The following is a 20,680-nucleotide window of genomic DNA, read 5'->3' as shown; positions in this document are numbered from 1 at the left end:
GCTCTGGCTGGGAGTGACTTGAGCTAGTCGCTCTGGCTGGTCGCTCTGGCTGGGAGTGACTTGAGCTAGTCGCTCTGGCTGGTCGCTCTGGCTGGGAGCGACCTCGGTAGGTCATTCTGAGAGGTCACTCTGCGATGCTCGACCAGGATGGATATGCCTCTAGTAAATTGATCATAACTCCTTCATTACATCTCCAAATGACTTGAAACCACTTCCATTAGAAAGCTAACTCAATTTTCTGTGTCTCCACAAAATCTTAGCAACAGGAGATTTCTCTAAAGGCTCCATCCATGCTCATCTTTCACCTCCTTTTGGATCACAATGCTCCCAAACATCTCAAATCACTCCATGGCACACTCCAACACCTAATAAGGACAATGAATGCAAAATGCAACCTAGACATGGCTAAATCCTAAGCTATATGATGAAAATGCTCATGGATGAATGGATAAAACAATGTAAATATGCAAGATATCAGTTTCAACCTTAACTATTTGGTAGAAATGGGATTAGCACATATCTTTTATATTACGTAAGATTCTTCCAATTTTCAGTTTGGGACGCTGTATCAAGTACACCCCTTCGAGATATTTGTTTTTGACAATTAAACAATGATCAATGGACCAACTTTTGAGTTAGATCAATTATAAATTAAGTTGGATTATTTGATTGAACTCTAATATGAATTTCTAATTTAAAATCATTTGTGATAACTGGATTGACACATATCTCCCTTATGTATTACTTAAAATCCTTTTAAATTCCGATGTGAAAGCACCTAAGCCTATTGGTTAAGATTTCTACACTCAGGTTTATTGTATACTCTTATCGCCCTGCTAGTTTGGAATTGAAAAAACTAGTACATCCCTTCAGAACCCAAGCTATCCGCTTGAGTGGAAGGAAGTCACAGGCAATGCTGCTAAAGAAACTGTCACAAAATAAATCATTGCTGACTTAAAGGCAAAATTGTATAAATTATAAAATCTGATTTGTTATTAGTTTAAAGACATGACTAAAAAATTATGATGATGAGGGTTGCAGTTGCGGAAGCCAATTCCCTGACACCAGACTTATGCTCATTTGTATGTTGCCTCAGTCTTTGGATGTTATAACGAGCAAACCCAACGCACCAATGAGTATATACTGAAAGAAGAGAAGAGAAACAAGAACTTAGAGTAAAGTACGTACACATATCTCAAGTCAAAAACCATGACATAGCAAATTGCAGGCCGTGTTAGAAGGTTTGTACCTTGATGATAGGCTTCTCTGACATGATAATGGTCACCCATCCAACATAAGGCAAGAACCTGGAAAGAAAAAGGGAAACATTTACCACAACTGATCTTATCGTAGCAGTTTCTTTTGGCATGTCTGGCAGGAAACGTTGTTAAATAAGAGTACTCACCCAACAGCTCTCCCCATTATATGGTGCCTATGAAGCCAAAACTGTCCATCAGCATAGAGACCGATGTCATCCACATCATTGTTGTCACCTGGAACAATGAAAAGTTGTGTTAAGTAATCCATGAACTACACAGGGTTAGTTTTAAAAAGGGGTTAACGTTGAGAAACAAAGCTAGAACCTTTTGTGAGAACATCAACATGTCCAGTGTTTTCCCTCTCATGAACCTGTAATGTAATAGTAATACCTTAACAATGCTGAACAAATCTCCAGAGACGACGACAGCGAGAAAAAAAAAAGTAAGAAAAAACATTACTTTGATGGCACGATGGACGATGGGAATATCACGACCCTGAAAAAGAAGAAACGTAATCAATAAAACTAAACCAATCAAGAGACACATAGAAACAAACAAGAAAGCTGTGACTTACATCAACATTGAAAACAACAATCTCGCCTGCTCGAATAGGCTCTTTGGTCATGTGCAAGAACAATATATCCCCCTGTCACAACAATGCCCTTAAAACTGATTACAAACTCATTTCGTTTAAATCTGATTACAAGAAAGAAACTTTACTCTCTTAAAGCCAGGTTCCATGCTTCCTGAGAGAACAACGACGACTGGAGACTCAGTGCCAGTCACACACATCAAACACTTCCATATTATCAATGCAGACGTCACGATCATACCTTAAACCCCAATCAAAAGCCAAAACCCTTTAATTCATTAACACGATTGAATCCAAATAACAATTGAGAGGTTTGAATCGGTGATATGAAAAACGAACCGAGCGTGATGGCCTGGGTGAGAAGCTGACGGATCTTGATTGATTTGATCGAGTCTACTGTTTCTCCGATCCAACCCATGATTGCTACCTTCCTTGGATTTGCAGTGAAAACGATGATTCAGATCCGCAGAAACTCACTCACTCCTCTTCACGCGTTTCGGTAGAGAAGAAGAAGACAGATAAAAGCGTTTTTGGAAATCGGTTTATATATCATATCTAACTATCGGTTTACTACTACTTCCGGTCAAACCGGTTTAATTAGTAAAGATTCCCTTATTACCATCAATATTTCATTTTAGTAATAAATCTACTATTTATTTTTGAGAAATTGTATTGGACACAACCGTTACTGAAGACCAAACAGTACATTACTAGGTGGAACAAAATAGATTTTTATTTATAATTTATAGATATTAAAAAATTTAAAGTTATAGGCACAAATATTAGATCTAAGGATATATATTGAACCAAATTATGCATGTATATATAATGTAAACTTAATTGTTTTTTTTTTTGAAAAAGTTTGTGTAATTAGTTATGTGTAAATTAGATATATTTTATGGAAAAATGTATAATAGTATGCAATAACTTATGTTAATTTATTATGAATTTCAGACAAAACAAAACATAGGAAATAGAATTATTTCTTTCATAATAAGATTATAATTATAATATTAAAAAAACATAGGTAATAGAAAAACAAAATACGAAAGTAACAAATTATAAGGAAACAAATAAAAAACTGATAAAACCAAAATGTCACGAAAAAGGTTTTCATCATAACTCCTGGTTTGCAATCCTATAGAGAGAAATAACTAAGAATTAGTTTACCAAACTAAACATACCTACTTGCCAAATTCACTAAACGAACTTATATACATCTTTCTGAAAGCATAGATCTCTCGAACATCATTGAGTTCAAATATAATTTTGGAAAACCAATCAATGTAAGTCATGTTGATGTTTGTTTGAGAGATTGTTTAGATAAATTGGGAGTAGAGAAAAAGGGTGTGGTGAGTCCATGAATTGTAGGCAACATATATCTTATATATTAAAATAGAAATCGTGACTTTCTTCATGTGTGATTTTTCTTATTTGGACAATCTTTTAATTTTTTTAAAAATTATTATAGCAATGCTAATCTTTGTTGGTATATGAATATTGCATTATTCAGTTACCAATCCAGTAAAATAAAATATGTATCGCTTACAAATAGGGACTCCATCTAACGAATCCAACCCATATAACAACTTTTATTTATCCCCACAGAAATATATAAAACTAATATTACATCATATAAATATATTATATCATGTCATTGTATTAAAATCTAATAATATACATATATCAATTTTTTGATGACAAAAATACATATATCTTCAAGAACATAACCCATGCGTACATAGCCATCATGCTAGAAAAATTATTTTACTTTTGCATATACATAATATATATATAGTGATAAAATTAAGTAAAAAGAATTTTTTTTTTGTCATCAAGAATCTATAAAATTATAAAAACAATTCATAGAAATTAAAAAGATAATAGATTAACTGATTTTCATAGAAATATAATTCATAAAATTTAGTTAATTATAAAAATATTATAAATAATTTTTTAATTCATAATTTAGTGTATATAGTTAGTGAAATTTATTATAAAAACATTTTCAATAATAAGTTGTATATATTGAATCGATATATTTTTAAGTTTTTAATCATTGTTTTTGGTAAATGTTACGAGTGATAGAATAAGTTTGACATTAAACCATATTGTAGTCCATGTAGTAGGAAAAATGCATTATCTAAGAAACATGTGTATTTAAAATATAGATGTACTAATATATATGATCAACTAAATGGTAGGTTTTATAAGCAAATACTCTAGAAAAAAATATTATGTATATTGTACATAATTATTAAATTATAATTTATTTAACATACCAATTGATTGTTTTGCCATCTAAAACCGAAATACACAACCAATATAAGTTATAAATATTTTTTTTAATTATAAAAATGATATATAAAATTATTTAAGAAACACAGAGTCAGTTTGAGTCTGTTCTAGTTGATGACAAAAAAAAACATTTGCGCAGTCGCGCGGGTCAAACCCTAATTTATACTAAGAAGTCAAACCTGTGTTGGGTTAATGAAACAAAATCAATTCGCCGTAATAAATACTGATATTATCTATTTAATTTTGCATAACTTGCGCTATGTACTAAAACTTACCTTAATTTTGTAGACACTATATTCAAATTTCCATATATATGACAAAATTGAAGAAAACGTTTGCCAGGCTCACGATTATTAATTGATTGGAATACTTTGAATCCATAATCTAACTTTCTCATATACAACAATCAATTATTTGAAAAAAAATTGTAACCATAATCGACTCCCTATTATGTATAACAAAAAATTTATCAAATTAAATGCATAGCAGATTATTGGCTCATTATTAACGTTACCAAAATAATTAAATGTTACCAAAATCGTAAATTAAAAATATATCAAAGTTATTAGAAGTTTCCTTTTAAGAATCGTGTGACCGGTTTCCTTTGCAAATCACGTTTCTTTAATATCACCAAAATTTGAATTTGTATTTTAATATTGATTACGATGTTTAAATTTACATGGTCAAAATTTAGATATATGTCCTTTAACGGATTTATATGGGTTTTCTATGGTGTTGACATTATATTTAGACATTTAGTTTATATACACTATAGTTAGACATTATACTTATATTACGTTTATATATATAATGTCTAACTATATAAAATGCTATATGATGAATAATACTTGTAAAAACCAAAACAATATTTTTGTGAAGATACTAGATAGAACCGAGCATGTCTAGAACAAATGTTTTCAATATATGGTTTAGTGTAGAAATCGTTATAATCATCTTCACGTGTATGGACACTCACAAAATCCTAATCTCATATATAATTACCTTTGTAAGTATAGGAAACTAATAATGACAACATTAAACGTAGAAGTGTTATTTTTTTTGTTAGTCAATAATAAAGAAGCTTATAGTATATTAGTCAAATTATAATCTAATGATCAATTGCAATTTTTGTAATTAGTCTAGTTGACAAAGGGTTTTTGAATATATGATGTGAGAGAGCTTGTGCTGCTGCCACGTAGGAAATGACAATATTGAAAATAACACATGAACTAAAGGTTATCAAATGAACTAAAGGTTATCTCTATAATGCTCATCAAATAATAAAAAGAGGATATAAAATGTTTTATTGCATTTTTATCAAAGTTTTTTTTTTACATAGGTTCTTCTTTTTAATCGAAGGCAAATCAAAAGGAGTAAATTTAATTAAGTTAATAGTTAAAATATCTACTAAGATATACTTTTCTTTTTTTTGTTTTTGTTTTTGTTTTTGTTAATCGAAAGTGTTGAAGCCAAAATATTTGTCTAGAAACAGTACTGATGACTAGTCCAACCTTATGTTTGATGAAGTCTAAAATATGGTTCCATTTTTGTTTAACCAGGTGCCAACAACTTTATTTCCAATAAAAATCAAACACAATGATTTTATACTTTGCTCCAAGTTTACTTTTATCACTAGACTACCACCACCTAGTTAGCTTTAGTTTTAGCTGTAAACTCTTTGATATCAATATTTGTATAAAAAATCGCATATGTATCACATCAAAATTTAGACATGATTAGCCTGTGCAAAACATTCATCTTCTCACTTGATAACTCTCCTATCATCAATGATGGAATGATCTCAGTGTATGACGTTCATTGCCTAAATCCCTTATGAACAACACGCAAGGATCGATGGGAATATAATTCTTCTAATCAAATGAGAAGGACCAAAGAGCCAAATGATAAGTATTAGTTCATTGACCAGGATGAGTTAGTTCTAGCGGTAAAAGGGTAGCTGCAACTAGCGTCACATGGGTTCGATCGGCACTTGGAGCCTGGGGGAGCCAAAACATCTGCTGATATACAAAATCTGAGAAAACATATTTTATTTTAAAAAATATAGTTGAGAATTTAAGACGAAGAAGAAAGAGATGTGGACCGACTTTATTTTGTTTGTTAGTAAGAATTTATGTTAAATCAAGTAAAAACATATATTAAATTTAGTTAAGATAATAGACACTTAAATCTAGGCTAATTTAGTTAGTTTGTAATAAAAAAAGTGGACTTAGTTAAACAAAACTAGTTTAGTAGCAACAACTGTCTTTGTAATAATAAACTAAAAACTGATCTACCGTGTAATATTTTCAAAAAATATATTAGTTCGTAGATAACAAGTTATGAAGGAGGAAAAAATATAAAAAAGGGAGTGTTTTCTTTTCATTACCACGCTAACCATTACAAAATATTTAAGGAACATACTTTTTTTTTGTTTCTCGTGATTTTCTTTTAGGTTCTAATGAAAATTTTATAGTTGTCTACTTTATGTTCAGGCTCACTAGCTACCATTTTCAACTGATTTCATTGAAGGTGTCTCACTGGACTGTGGGACTTCAGCTCAGAAAGAATACTCACAAAGTCACAGTTATCGATGAGGTTCCTTATCACGTCGGTGTACATTAATAATACATATCGTGCTCGTCTTTTCCTTCTACTTGTTCTGCTCCTGATTAGTTATGTACAATTGGAATTCACGTTTAAGGTTGAAACGGAAATATGCACGATAATGTTGCATCTGATCTCTTGATGATGTTGTATCATGTATGCTCGCTGTGATTCTAATGTAGCTATTCTGTAAGAGGCCTACAGTTCTCTCTATATTCTACGTGTCGATATGTCATAGTCTACTTTATATATGCTAGTACCGCATTTAAATACACTATACTTGGATCATATATAAATGATAAATTTTCTCAAGGAGAGAATAGTCGAGACACCTCGATATCCATTGACCAATCAGTTGATAAGCAAATTAGTATTAGCCAATAGAAATAGACATCGCCGGTGTCGGCAGCGGGTGGGGGCCATCGTCCATGTCTCAAAGTCTTGAATATCGTCAGAACATTATGATGACTTTTAGTAAATTACCTAATTTGAAAAGAAAAAAATGAATAATTACCTCACTTCTTCTCTTTTTGTGATGATGATCTATTGTTATTTTTTACAAAGGAATCCAATTATTTTGCAATAAGTTTACATGTAAACAAACATACATGATCATATTACATACGATGATTTTGTGGAAGTATATAATAAAGTTCTCAATAAATTTGTATTCAGACAGCAAAATAATGGACTGTTCTTGAGAGTTGAGCACAAGACACGGCTTCTACGCGTACGTACCTTACATATGCTGGAGACATTTCTTCCCCAATTACGATATATTATTTTGAAAAATATAAAAGTTAGAAGAACGTAAATCGATTTAATAACTTTATACTACTAGTTTGTTAAGATGATTATATAACACGTTGTGTAACCATTTTTTCTATGTCGGTTAATAATGTATACAAGAATCCAAAGTCACATTCACTATCCAACGATGAAAAGTTAAAAGTAGTAGAAGTGACTTAGTACGAACACGTTGTAGAGTTGTACATAAAAGTTTCTCTCGAATGGACGGTGAAAGATCCAGTTTTGGAAACGACGTCGTGGCACTTGGACGCGGGAGCACGATTTGGATATATTATCCCAAGTCAGGCATATTACAACTTTGGATTATTTTAAGATTTTCTAATAGTCACTAACTCTTCCACTTTCTCCTTTTTGAACCTTTATTATATAATTATGTTGTTTTGACCACTAAATTTATTATTATTCGATGTTTGATCATTTAAAGTGTATGATATATACCCAATCATTCCAATTGTCGTTAATTTAATAGATTAAAAGGAATATTGAGAGTTCTTTATGTAACAATTAGGACTTACTTGTGAACTAACAAACTTAAGGGATGAAACAAAAAAGTTGATTTTTCTTCGTACGGTGGGGTCATGTTAAATAAATAATCAAAGCTAAGTAGGAAAGAAATAAAAGAAAATGAGGCCCCATGCGTCCCCCCTATCATTTCCTTGAAATAATAGCTCCACCACATTGTAGCTCTTCTTCCATCACAGATTCTTCTTCCTCTCTCACCACCGATTTAGTTTCAAGGAATCTTGCAAGTTAGTCTTTCTCTGAATCTCTTTTGTACATTCATCGCTTTGAATCTTTCTTAAGTTGTCTGCACGTGTTTTTAAGTAATTAGAAACCGTAGATTTAGTGGTTAGGATGAGTTGAACTCGCAAACTCTATCCTCATCTGTGTAGGTTTCTTATTTATATACTCTGTATTTAAGGTATATTACACATATTAAAAAAATTTAATACACTCGTTTGATTATTATTTTTAGTTTTATCAATAAAGTTCCACCATTTATAATTTTAGTTTTTGATTTATGTTTTAGTTTTAAATACAAATGTATTAATTATATTCTTAAACATCAATTTTTTTTTGTATACACTAAAAAAAAGCTAAAACTTCAATTATTTGTGTACGGAGGGATTGAGTATACATTATTTGGATAAACTAATATGTGTTGAACGGAAGATCAATGGCGCAGCATCTGTTGCACGGGACTTTGCACGCTACCATCTATGAAGTTGATGCCCTCCACACTGGTGGTCTCAGGTCTGCAGGCTTCCTTGGCAAGGTATATATTATGTTATGGAATATGATATTCCTGAAGCTGTAACATAAAGAGACAATTTTTGATCTTTATTTTCTGTATTAACTTTCAGATTATATCAAATGTTGAAGAGACAATTGGTTTCGGCAAAGGAGAAACACAGCTCTACGCAACGATCGATCTACAAAAAGCTAGAGTTGGTAGAACCAGGAAGATCACAGACGAGCCCAAGAACCCAAAGTGGTATGAGTCCTTCCACATCTACTGTGCCCACATGGCTTCAGACATCATCTTCACCGTTAAAGACGATAACCCCATAGGAGCCACACTCATCGGGAGAGCGTACGTCCCTGTCGACGAAGTCATCAACGGCGAGGAAGTAGAAAAATGGGTTGAGATCCTGGACGACGACAGGAACCCAATCCACGGAGAGTCCAAGATTCACGTCAAACTCCAGTACTTCGCCGTTGAGGCGGATCGAAACTGGAACATGGGAGTCAAAAGCGCTAAGTTCCCTGGAGTGCCTTACACGTTCTTCTCCCAGAGACAGGGCTGCAAAGTTTCTTTGTACCAAGGCGCTCATGTTCCGGATAACTTCGTCCCCAAGATTCCTCTCGCTGGTGGGAAGAACTACGAGCCTCACAGATGCTGGGAGGATATTTTCGACGCGATAACCAACGCGAAACATTTGATCTACATTACTGGATGGTCTGTTTACACTGAGATCACTTTGGTGAGAGACTCGAGGAGGCCTAAACCAGGAGGTGATATGACTCTCGGCGAGTTACTTAAAAAGAAAGCTACCGAAGGCGTTAGGGTTCTGTTACTTGTGTGGGACGACAGAACCTCCGTTGATGTTTTAAAAAAAGACGGTCTCATGGCTACTCACGATGAAGACACTGAGAACTACTTCAACGGTAGCGAAGTGCATTGTGTGTTGTGTCCACGTAACCCTGACGACGGTGGTAGCATAGTCCAAAACTTGCAAGTCTCAGCCATGTTCACGCACCACCAGAAGATCGTAGTTGTGGACAGCGAGGTGCCGAGCCAAGGAGGAGGGTCGGAGATGAGGAGGATCATGAGCTTTGTCGGAGGTATTGATCTCTGCGACGGACGTTACGACACTCCTTTCCACTCCTTGTTCAGGACGTTGGACACGGTGCACCACGATGACTTCCATCAGCCTAACTTCACCGGTGCTTCGATCACCAAAGGTGGTCCTAGGGAGCCTTGGCAGGACATCCACTCTCGTCTCGAAGGTCCAATCGCTTGGGATGTTTTGTACAACTTCGAGCAGAGATGGAGCAAGCAAGGTGGTAAAGACATTCTCGTTAAGTTGAGAGAGCTTAGTGATATTATCATCACTCCTTCTCCTGTTATGTTCCAAGAGGATCACGACGTGTGGAACGTCCAGCTCTTTAGATCTATAGACGGTGGAGCTGCCGCTGGGTTTCCTGATTCACCTGAAGTAGCTGCTGAAGCTGGTTTGGTAAGTGGTAAGGACAATGTCATTGACAGGAGTATCCAAGACGCTTACATTCACGCCATAAGACGTGCTAAAGACTTCATCTATATCGAGAACCAGTACTTCCTTGGAAGCTCCTTTGCTTGGGCTGCTGATGGTATCACTCCTGAAGACATCAATGCCCTGCATCTGATCCCAAAGGAGTTGTCTCTCAAGATCGTTGACAAGATCGAGAAAGGAGAGAAGTTTAGGGTTTATGTTGTGGTTCCGATGTGGCCTGAAGGTATCCCGGAGAGTGCATCGGTGCAAGCTATATTGGATTGGCAGAGGAGGACCTTGGAGATGATGTACAAGGATGTTACTCAGGCTCTCAGGGCTCAGGGGTTGGAGGAAGATCCTAGGAACTATCTGACGTTCTTCTGCCTTGGAAACCGCGAGGTTAAGAAAGAAGGAGAGTATGAGCCTGCGGAGAGACCAGACCCTGACACAGACTATATGAGGGCGCAAGAGGCACGTCGCTTCATGATCTACGTCCATAGCAAAATGATGATTGGTAAGTTTACATACAATCTTCAATAGACCTGGGCGTTTTTAACCAATTCCGAAAAAACCAAAATACGATTTGAACATAGCATAAATGCTAGGTACTTTTGGGTTTGGTACAGCCCGAACCGAATCCAAAGTAAGATCCGATTATATCCTAAATTATTTAAATCTAAATAATATTTTAACATATTTCAAGGTAATTTATATATTATGTGGGTTATTTTAGAGAATTTTGTAGTTTGCATATTGAATTTTGTTTTGTTATTTCAAATATTTTTAGTTAATTTAGATAGTTTAACAAGTTTTTAATCATATTTTGTGAATAGTTTATATATTTTGAATATATTTTCGTTAGTTTCATTAGTTTTTTTTCTAGGTTTTTGGATGATTTTAAACATTGGTTATAACTTGATCCGAACTAAACCAGGAAGGAATCGAAGTGAACCCGATCTAAAATTAGTAAAACCCCAAATAGAACTTATGCATGGTGCCGAAAATTCGAAACAACCAAACCTGAACACCCAAGCCTACTCTTCGGTTATAAAACCTAGAGAGTTTTTGCATATATATATATGCGTGTGTGTGTGACTCACTTGACCTATTTGCAGTTGACGATGAGTACATTATCGTCGGGTCTGCTAACATCAACCAGAGGTCAATGGATGGTGCAAGGGACTCTGAGATAGCAATGGGAGGGTATCAACCACATCACTTGTCACATAGACAACCAGCTCGTGGCCAGGTCCATGGGTTCCGTATGTCACTCTGGTACGAACACTTGGGAATGCTCGACGAGACGTTCCTAGATCCCTCGAGCTTGGAATGCATTGAGAAAGTTAACCGCATTGCTGATAAGTACTGGGACTTTTACTCAAGCGAGTCACTGGAACATGACCTTCCTGGTCACTTGCTGCGCTACCCGATTAGTGTGGACAATGAAGGTAATATCACTGAGCTTCCAGGATTTGAGTTCTTCCCAGACTCAAAGGCCCGTATCCTCGGAAACAAAGTAGACTACCTGCCTCCAATCCTTACAACTTAAGCTCACTGTCTCTACATTGCTGCTGCAGTAGCTTTGAATAAATTGAGTGTCTCTCTCTCTATCTACTACCTTTAGATCCTAATAAGTTGGTGTGATGATAAGCACTTTTGTACTCCTTTAATTTGGTTTTATGTTCGTACAATGACATGGTGATGATGTAGCTTTGTGATCTTTATCTACCTTCTTTATGTTCTTATGTATCGTACAACTTATATTTGATCTAAGTTTTGCTTATTGGTTGTAGGATAGATAAAACCAAATTAACTTTACTAGGAAGTTACGTAAGGCTTCTTCTCGAGTAGTTCTTTCTTTATCCTGAAACTTCTTATATTTAAAACACGTTGGAACCTTACTGGTTTAATGTTAGAGTCGCTAGCAAGAATATTGGGTTTTTGAAGTCGACAGGACACGAACTAAGTGCTAAGATTCATACGATATTGTCTGATGGATATGTCATATGTCATACGTCTGTTCAAAATAGGTCAAGTGGTTGACATCATCCAAGCTAATAGAACCTCACAATTATTAAGTCGACAAAGGTTCCACCAATTCTCGTTGCTACACTTGTGTTTTTCAAAAAAAATATCCATCTAATTAGTTTTTATATTAATTTATTGGATAATAATGGACACACAAAGACTGTGAGTTGGATTCTACATGTACATGTGATTTTGTTCGACTTTTTGTATACACAAGTTTTTATCCAAAACCATACAACTGACAACAGTTAATAAACATAAATTAAAAGCTAGACATACAAGGCAGTCTCTTAGAATATAGTTTGTCTATAGACCAATGCCAATCTTATATTATAACAAAAAGTTGTTTTACCATTATTCTTCTTTCCCCACTTGGATATAAAATCCAACTCGTAGTCCTGTTTTCCAACTTTATAGTATTTATTTTCTCATATAACCATTTTTGTATAAGTATAGAAGAGAGCCACGAGGAGAATCCTACCATATCATAATTTCAACAGTTGTTAAGTTACAAGTCTCTGCAAGAACACACAGACACACGTCTCTCCCAAGTCTCAACAACCAATCATCGATCAGCTCAGTTCACATTCTATTTTTCTGGGTATCTTCAAGTCCGTTGGTTAAAGAAACGTCATGCACACGTCTTATATGTTGGGTTGTTCTAATGGCACCGTTGCGATCGCCACCGCCATGGTTTTCTCAAGCACTGCTCTGTTTCTCGCGACGGCTCGTCAGTTCTATGGGAATCAAACCTCGCAGGTTCATGATCAGACTCCACCATCACCACCAATCCTCCGTTCTTGTCTATCTTCTTCAGGTACGTTCTTTTTCTCAAGTGGTCGGAAGCTTCGTTTGATTTTTTTTCCCCGAGAAAAGAAGTTTCTTTTTTGTTCTTGTGATGCAGAGGGAATGAAGAAACAGAGGAGGAAGAAGAAGAAAGTTCGCTTTGCCGAGAATGTGAAGGATACGAAAGGGAACGGTGAAGAGTACCGGAAGAGGATGGAACTGAGCCGGAGAACCGTACCGGAGATAGCGACTAAACCGGGAAAGACCGGTTCAATTTGTGGAATATCCACGCTGCCAGCGAACCGGATGGCTCTGTACAATGGGATTCTCAGAGACCGATCTCACAGAACTCAATGTTCTTATTGACTTTTCTTCTTGGACCAAACAAAGTCAATATATTTATGTTTGAAAATTGTAGTAGGTGGCTTCTTTTGTTCATACTTCACACTAGTAGCTGTAGTAGTATGTGGACTTCGTCTTCTCTGCCTTTTCTAGTTGTTTGTTATAAAATCAAAGTGACAATGTAAAAACCATAGAATTGATATTGATTGTGGTAAACTTTTATTTGTTTGGCTAACTATAAAACTTATATTGATTAAAATCACAATGAGAATATATCCCAAACAGGACTGTTATATGTATTGAACATACCAACTTACCAAGACTATGATAATAATCTTTTTCCTAAGCTAAAGACTAAAACTAAAAAAAAAAAAAACAACACAAAGATGCTAGTTTACACACATTTGGAAGTTAAAAGCTAGAGGTCAGTCAAACAATCTATAAACCAAACTTTGTAAAAAAAAAAATAAAAAATTTGAGCAACACTTTCTAAAATTCAAATAATTTGTATTTGTAAATTTTAAAATATTCCTAGTTATATTTGCTATTTTTCTTTGTAAAAAGATTAATATTCTAATTACATTTTTTGCACTAATTATCTAATTAATTTTTATTTAGAAACGATGTACACGTATGCATTTTTTTTTGGAAGGAAGAAAATAATAAAAAGAGAAAATGGGGTCCAAATTAGTCGGGGGAGGAAAATATGGCGACGGCTTTGTTCAACACGACCACCACACGCTCCTCTAACCTCTACCTCCTCCACCACTCAATTCTTCCGCGGCTTCAGTTTCGCCGTCGAAGTATCTCCTTACTCGTGACTCCTCGCAGCTTACGCCGCATCGCCGTCGCTGGTGGCCCTCCATCTCCTCCGACTCCTGATCCGCCTCCGCCTGAGAATACTACTCAGCTCGAAGGTTCAATTCTCGTTTGCTGCCTTTAAATTAGTTTTGCTCGACTTTTTTTTGTATCCATTTATCACTTAATCAGGAGTTTTGGTCGGAAGATTCAGTTAGATGCATATGTCGTTAACTATAGAGTCTTTGTAATTGGAACTTTGTATTGGTTGTGTCTTGAATCCATGGAACTAAAGTTTACATCTTGTAGTATGGATGTTCTTCTTTATGTTGTTATGTTGAATAGCTTTGTGGTGTGATTCATTAACAACAATTGAAAACACTACACTCAACTTACTACACCAAATGAAATGAAAATCTTTTAATTTATATTTTGCTTTTGGATTAGGTCTTGTGGGAGCTGTGACAAGGGTTCAAGACCGTGTAAAGATCTTCCTCGCAGTGCTGTTTTGGATGTCTCTCTTCTTCTGGGTTACAGTGACCGATGGGAGGGGTAAAGGAGGAAAAGGGAAGAAGGGCTCACGTTTCAAATAGTTTTCCCAACTTGGTCATCTATGTTCGAGAGGTCATTCTCCCCAAGTAAGTAGGCATCTTCGATCAGTTATTTCAGATGATAATAGGATACAGTAATAATATACATGATATATGGTGAGATGATTCTCTTATGTTATCTTTGTTAATTCTATAATATTATATAGTTATCATCCCCTTTTCGTTGCTCTAGAATGTAACATGATGATAAACTATCGCCAGATCAATTTTCATGCAAGTGATGCTTAGTCAAATGCTCTGACTTATATAGTTCCTCACTTCCTCTTGTGAGTATGACCAATGTTTTTAATAACCGAACCGGTTAAGCTTTTGCTTCCACTTGATTTCCAGCTTAGGCTAAGATAGATTAATGGGCCGTAAAGATGATATCGATGGGCCTGAAAGTGTCTATGGTTTATTTTTTCCGGACTCCAAATCGATAATATTTCAAAAGCGGATGCAGAGAAGAAGGTCGTTGAGTATATTCGGGCACGTGCATTTCATGACCACCAAGTGATTGATTACCCCAAAAATACGCATTTAATGCGAACATCCCAGAGTCGACGACGTGCCCTTTCATTAGCACCCTTCTCATTAAAGGCTTTATAACGTGTCGTCGCTATATATGAAAAGAAGCATTATACCAATTTTAGAGATGAAAGACGTGGTTAAATATCATTGGGCTGTTAGTTTTGAAATGTGTGTTACCAAAGTGACTTTATCTTTCATGCTCCTTTCTTCGGTTCCGACAAGTCCCTAAAGCTATTTCTATGTTTCATACACGGAGAGAGAGAGAGCCAACTAACCACCAAACACACAACAAAATCCCTAATTTTTCCAACCGTCTGTCTTGTCTTCTCCGTGGTAACTCTTTTTTTCTTTTTCCGACAATCAAACCCTCCTCCTAGGTTGTCTGTTTTTAAATTGTAATTTGTTTAACTTTTGTGGCATTTTTTGTGAATTTTTCTTTTTGTGTGTTTTAGGGATTGCAAAACAAAATGGGTACAGAAGAGGAAAGTGTACCTGTGGAGCTACCAGCACCTTCTTCATGGAAAAAACTGGTTTGTTTCCTCTCTGATCATTTGAGACCTAGACTTTACTGTATAATGTTGAAATGCAATTTTACCAAATCATCTAGTACTTGAGAAAAAAAGTCACTTTGTCTTTTTTTTCTTTACAATTATTCCCCTTTAAAGACATAGGGAAGGTAGTTGTCTGTAGCATTGATTGGATGATTCAAAAGGTATAAACTTGGAAGAAGAAGAAGAAGAAGAAAAAAAACACATTTTGAAATGTTATCTTGATTAGTATCGCTTATAACTTGCTAAAGCTTTTTTTGTAGCTCAAATTACAGTTTTTTTGTATGTATTTATGTCAAAGGTTGCTTATTTTTTTCTCCTTTTTTTGTTTTGCAGTTTTTCCCAAACAAAGTGGGATCAGTGAAGAAAACAGAGATTGTGTTTGTTGCTCCAACGGGTGAGGAGATCAGTAACAGGAAGCAGCTTGATCAGTATCTCAAATCTCACCCTGGAAACCCCTCCATCACTGAGTTTGACTGGACCACTAGTGGGACTCCTAGGCGATCTGCAAGGATCAGTGATAAGAAGACTAAGTCGACTCCCTCACCAGATAAAGAGCCGCCTAAGAAGCGAGGTAGAACTAAATCTTCAGGGTCAAAGAAAGATGCAGACGAAGAAGGTGAGAAACCAGAGGGAGGAGGAGTGGGGAACTCTCATGCGCAAGAAGAAGATACTGAAATGTCTCCTCTTAAGGGAACGGAAGAGAATGTAACTGTTAAGGATGGCTCTGGTGAAACAAAAGACGACATGGTTGCAGAGGAGACTCCTGATCCTGCTCCGGTTCAAGAAGCTGGTGGTGAGTCGATGAAGGAGCAAACACATGATCTAGTTGGTGACACTAGCAAGGAGAGTGTGGAGTCTCCAACTAACAAAGAAGAGGCGACTGAGATCAAGACTGCTGAAGCTAACACTGAGCAGAAGAAGGAAGATGCAGGCCAAGGCGCACCCGAGTCTGAGCCTGAAGCTGAGACCAAAAGCCACGAGGGAAATGGCCTGACAGCAGAAGCTGAGGGGAAAGAGAAAGCTGCTGAGTAACCCTGCCCTGCTCTCCTTTTGTTAGAGCATGAGTTTGTTTCTATTAATCTATTGGAGTATCCTTTTGCCTTTCTTGCTCTTTTTTTTTGTATCTAATTAATGATTAAATCTGTTAAAGATGATGTTATTAGGCTAAAACTGTGTACTATTTGAATGACTTAAGTATTATGACTATGCATGTTCTCTATGTTGAGGGTTAACTCTTTCTACTGCTGCAGCCTTTAGTTTCTTTTTTTTTTTACATTTTTAATTGATAAACCAAGTTATGGAAATAACTCAGATTAATAGGATTAGCAAAATGGTTGTTATTCTCTAGTGATTTTGATTTTGGTCCCAAATTTAAATCAGAGAGCAAAAGGGAAAAAGAAAAGTTTTGCTTTGAAGGTAAAGTAAGAATCTAATGCAAAAGAAAGACCCACAATGCTAGTTTTCTTATGTCTTTAGATTTAATTTCAGTTAGAATCTTTTCATTTTGCCTTCTAAACAACTTCCCTTGATTCCTTTCCCTTTGCATGGTCTCGGTGACAAAGGTTTAGAATCTTACTATTAAGGGAATAACATAACATAACACTATAAACTCTTTCTTGTTCCCATTTTAGGACCACAAGAAAAAACAAATGAACCTGCTCTGTTTATAAAACATAATCATTTGAAGCAAGTCTCAAATGCATTCCTCGGAGATGAAATATTCATGTATGGTTCGTTCTACTTTCTTCCTCTCGCTTCTTTTCCTCTTCGCTTCACAAACGGCCGTGGCATTCATTGGAACGTACGGTGTAAACTACGGTCGCATAGCCGACAACCTCCCATCTCCTGAATCAGTAGCAACTCTCCTTAAATCAGCGAAGATCAGAAACATACGTATCTACGACGCTGATCACTCCGTCCTCACGGCCTTCCGTAATACCGGGATAGAGATCATCGTTGGCCTAGGCAATGAGTTTCTCAAGGACATTAGCGTTGCGGAAGACCGAGCCATGACTTGGGTTAAAGAAAACGTCGAGCCTTTCATACGAGGTGGTACTAGAATTAGCGGTATAGCCGTGGGAAACGAGATTTTAGGTGGCACCACTATCGAGCTTTGGGAAGTTCTTTTACCTGCGGCCAAGAACGTTTACTACGCTCTTCGCCGTCTCGGACTTCACAATATGGTCGAGGTACATTAAGCCAAACACATTGTTATCATAAATAGATAAGACCAAAGAAAATAATTATTCTTAAACTTTGTGTTAAATTTAAGATCATGATTTTTTCCAATTTAAAATCAATTGACCATAATGAATTTAGCATTATACTATACTCACTCTGTTTCAAAAATATGAAAATTTTGAAAATTTTACACATATTATTAAAAAAACATATTAAATTTTGATTATTAATGTATTTTCTTTTGTAATTGATTCTTTTCATAATTTTTAACCAATATAAAAACATATCTTTTTTGAAGTTTACATTACCATTAAATAATATACTAAAATGTAAAATATGTCTACGAAATAATTTTTTTTCTAATTTTCTAACGACCAATTAATGTGACTGACTTTCATTTATTAACACTTTGTTTATAGGTGTCGAGTCCACACTCGGAAGCGGTGTTTCAGAACTCGTATCCACCGTCATCATGCACGTTCAGGGACGATGTGGCGCCGTTTATGAAGCCGTTGTTAACATTTTTCTGGCAAATTGGGTCGCCGTTCTACATTAACGCTTACCCTTTTCTAGCTTATAAATCTGATTCAAAGGAAATTGACCTTAACTACGCCATCTTCGAGCATACCAAAGGCATATACGACCCCAAAACTAAGCTTCATTACGATAACATGTTCGATGCTATGGTCGATGCTTCTTATGCTGCTCTCGAAAAAGCTGGCTTTCCAAAAGTGCAGGTACGTATACTTTTTTTTTTTTTTTTGGTAAAAGAGGTACGTATACTTGTTATTTATTTATGTTTAAAGTGTTATCTAATACTGTGTCTTTTGAAAAACAGATGCAAAACGTCTTTTTTTTTTTTTTTTTGGTAAAAGAGGTACGTATACTTGTTATTTATTTATGTTTAAAGTTGCTTGAATGTCACGATTTCATGGTACTAACTCTTTTCCATCATTATAAATATTCTTCTATTTCGAAAGTAAACACACTACCGTATAAAACGTAAACATGGCCTTCTACGACACTGGGTCAAAAATATTTTTTAGACTCATCGGATTTTATATTTATATTTAAAATTCTAGAAAAGATTTCCTATTTAAAAATTTATATCAGTAATAATTTTACAAAATTTGTGATGAAAACAAAGCTATATACTTATAAATAAATTATCTTTGAAACATTTTTAACTTAAATTATTATATTTGATTTGTATAAAAATATGTATATATAGAAAAATCAGACTTTTAACTACTAAAATAAGGTGGATACGGTATTGGATTTTGGGGTCGGTCACATCATTTGTCCCCTTAAAAAACCACATACACGCTATAAAAAGACCTTTGAAGAAGATGATTAATTAACGTAGGTAACGTTGTGAGTTCACTTACATTATGCGTAGGTCATTGTTTCGGAGACCGGGTGGGCATCAAAAGGCGACCCAGATGAAGCCGGAGCATCGGTGAAGAACGCGAGAACATACAATCGGAATCTTAAAAAACGACTAAAGAAGAGAAAAGGCACACCGTACAGACCAAACATGGCGGTGAAAGCTTACGTGTTTGCTCTATTCAACGAGAATCTGAAGCCCGGTCCCACTTCCGAGAGGAACTTTGGTCTTTTCAAACCCGACGGTAGTATTGCCTACGACATTGGTTTCAAGGGACTCAAGGACTCTTCTGCCACACGGTGTGGGTTTGGGACGTCCTTGAACGCTCTTGTTTCGGCTTGTGTTGTTATGTTTCTTCTTCTTCACCGTTTGGTGTGAGTGTTGTGGTTTTCGATGATTTCAAATTGACCCCTTTGGTTTATGTAAATGTATTAAATCTAACCCCGTAATTCTTGATTTGTTTGTGATTAATCACTTCTTAAGTTTTAAGCGTTACATTGTTATCATAAGAACTTATTTTTATCTATGTGTTTATATTGGAGTGTATGGTTTAGAAAACTTGAAATGATAGTTTTTTTTTATACAAGCTCTTTATATACGTCATAAGAAATTTCGGAAGTTACAAACACAGATTGAAGATACTAATTTTAATCTAATTGAATGAACAAATGTTGTGAAACTAAAATGACGTTTGTTTTGTTTATGGTTGGTATACAAGTACATGTTGGGGAAAGTCACACGGCGCAGCGGAAATACTAATGGTCGTGTTCCCCTGACCTTGTGCGAACCTGTGAGGAAAATACTTCGACGATGGCAAGATATCAAAGTTGCGATAACTAAATGAGACACACAATTTTTACGTGGAAAACCTCCTCGATGTGAGAAGGAAAAACCACGGGACCGTAGTCCACTCAACAATCCACTATATAAATGTTTGTGAGTACAACCACGTCCTCCCTGTTCAACAGCCTGAACAGAACAGAGAGTCTAGCTACAAAGAGCTATCTCCAACACAAACAACAACAACAAGAGAGCAACACAAAGCTTCAAAACCGGCAGCAACCAAACGACCTCAGCTCACAAAGATTCCGGCTTCCAGAAACTAATCCAACCGTACAAATCCAAGATAAACAAGTCGACAATACCTCTGCCAAATTTCAGCTCAAT

The 20,680-nt window shown here is 35.6% G+C and overlaps 6 protein-coding genes across 10 annotated transcripts; 5 read left to right on the top strand and 1 right to left on the bottom strand.

Annotated features, from left to right (window-relative positions):
• Positions 1-929: 929 nt before the first annotated feature.
• LOC106344859 (signal peptidase complex catalytic subunit SEC11A-like) lies at positions 930-2,362 on the bottom strand. The gene is made up of 8 exons (XM_013784159.1): positions 2,191-2,362; positions 1,980-2,092; positions 1,834-1,905; positions 1,719-1,754; positions 1,584-1,629; positions 1,406-1,493; positions 1,250-1,307; positions 930-1,143 (listed from the first exon to the last, which is right to left on the bottom strand). The coding sequence occupies exons 1-8, from the start codon at positions 2,267-2,269 to the stop codon at positions 1,093-1,095; spliced, it is 543 nt and encodes a 180-aa protein (XP_013639613.1). The 5' UTR covers positions 2,270-2,362; the 3' UTR covers positions 930-1,092.
• A 5,840-nt stretch (positions 2,363-8,202) lies between these two features.
• On the top strand, positions 8,203-12,102 carry LOC106316674 (phospholipase D alpha 2). Of its 2 annotated transcripts, none has more exons than XM_013754561.1 (4): positions 8,203-8,312; positions 8,737-8,839; positions 8,928-10,833; positions 11,435-12,102. In XM_013754561.1, the coding sequence occupies exons 2-4, from the start codon at positions 8,741-8,743 to the stop codon at positions 11,866-11,868; spliced, it is 2,439 nt and encodes an 812-aa protein (XP_013610015.1). In that variant the 5' UTR covers positions 8,203-8,312; positions 8,737-8,740; the 3' UTR covers positions 11,869-12,102. The 2 variants fall into 2 exon arrangements, with proteins under 2 accessions (XP_013610015.1, XP_013610023.1); XM_013754569.1 differs by having other exon boundaries at positions 8,227-8,312; positions 8,689-8,839.
• A 90-nt stretch (positions 12,103-12,192) lies between these two features.
• Positions 12,193-13,713, top strand: LOC106316689. Its single transcript, XM_013754578.1, has 2 exons — positions 12,193-13,164; positions 13,252-13,713. Exons 1-2 carry the CDS (start codon positions 12,981-12,983, stop codon positions 13,497-13,499), a joined length of 432 nt encoding a protein of 143 aa, XP_013610032.1. The 5' UTR covers positions 12,193-12,980; the 3' UTR covers positions 13,500-13,713.
• A 424-nt stretch (positions 13,714-14,137) lies between these two features.
• LOC106316653 lies at positions 14,138-16,126 on the top strand. Of its 4 annotated transcripts, none has more exons than XR_001264916.1 (4): positions 14,138-14,392; positions 14,721-14,911; positions 15,318-15,727; positions 15,847-16,126. XR_001264916.1 is itself a non-coding variant. In XM_013754549.1 (3 exons), the coding sequence occupies exons 1-2, from the start codon at positions 14,182-14,184 to the stop codon at positions 14,864-14,866; spliced, it is 357 nt and encodes a 118-aa protein (XP_013610003.1). In that variant the 5' UTR covers positions 14,138-14,181; the 3' UTR covers positions 14,867-14,911; positions 15,847-16,126. The 4 variants fall into 4 exon arrangements, 2 of the variants coding, with proteins under 2 accessions (XP_013610003.1, XP_013609992.1); XR_001264913.1 differs by having other exon boundaries at positions 15,318-15,771; XM_013754549.1 differs by lacking the exon at positions 15,318-15,727.
• On the top strand, positions 15,642-17,184 carry LOC106316642 (methyl-CpG-binding domain-containing protein 11-like). Its single transcript, XM_013754523.1, has 3 exons — positions 15,642-15,727; positions 15,847-15,924; positions 16,279-17,184. The coding sequence occupies exons 2-3, from the start codon at positions 15,862-15,864 to the stop codon at positions 16,975-16,977; spliced, it is 762 nt and encodes a 253-aa protein (XP_013609977.1). The 5' UTR covers positions 15,642-15,727; positions 15,847-15,861; the 3' UTR covers positions 16,978-17,184.
• A 400-nt stretch (positions 17,185-17,584) lies between these two features.
• LOC106343172 (glucan endo-1,3-beta-glucosidase 14-like) lies at positions 17,585-20,035 on the top strand. The gene is made up of 3 exons (XM_013782323.1): positions 17,585-18,134; positions 18,546-18,863; positions 19,526-20,035. The coding sequence occupies exons 1-3, from the start codon at positions 17,643-17,645 to the stop codon at positions 19,889-19,891; spliced, it is 1,176 nt and encodes a 391-aa protein (XP_013637777.1). The 5' UTR covers positions 17,585-17,642; the 3' UTR covers positions 19,892-20,035.
• The last annotated feature ends 645 nt before the right edge of the window (positions 20,036-20,680 follow it).

The sequence above is a fragment of the Brassica oleracea genome, chromosome C1 (genome assembly GCF_000695525.1).
Source record: "Brassica oleracea var. oleracea cultivar TO1000 chromosome C1, BOL, whole genome shotgun sequence".
Classification (NCBI taxonomy): domain Eukaryota; kingdom Viridiplantae; phylum Streptophyta; class Magnoliopsida; order Brassicales; family Brassicaceae; genus Brassica; species Brassica oleracea.
This window is presented reverse-complemented; position numbering and strand designations above follow the sequence as displayed.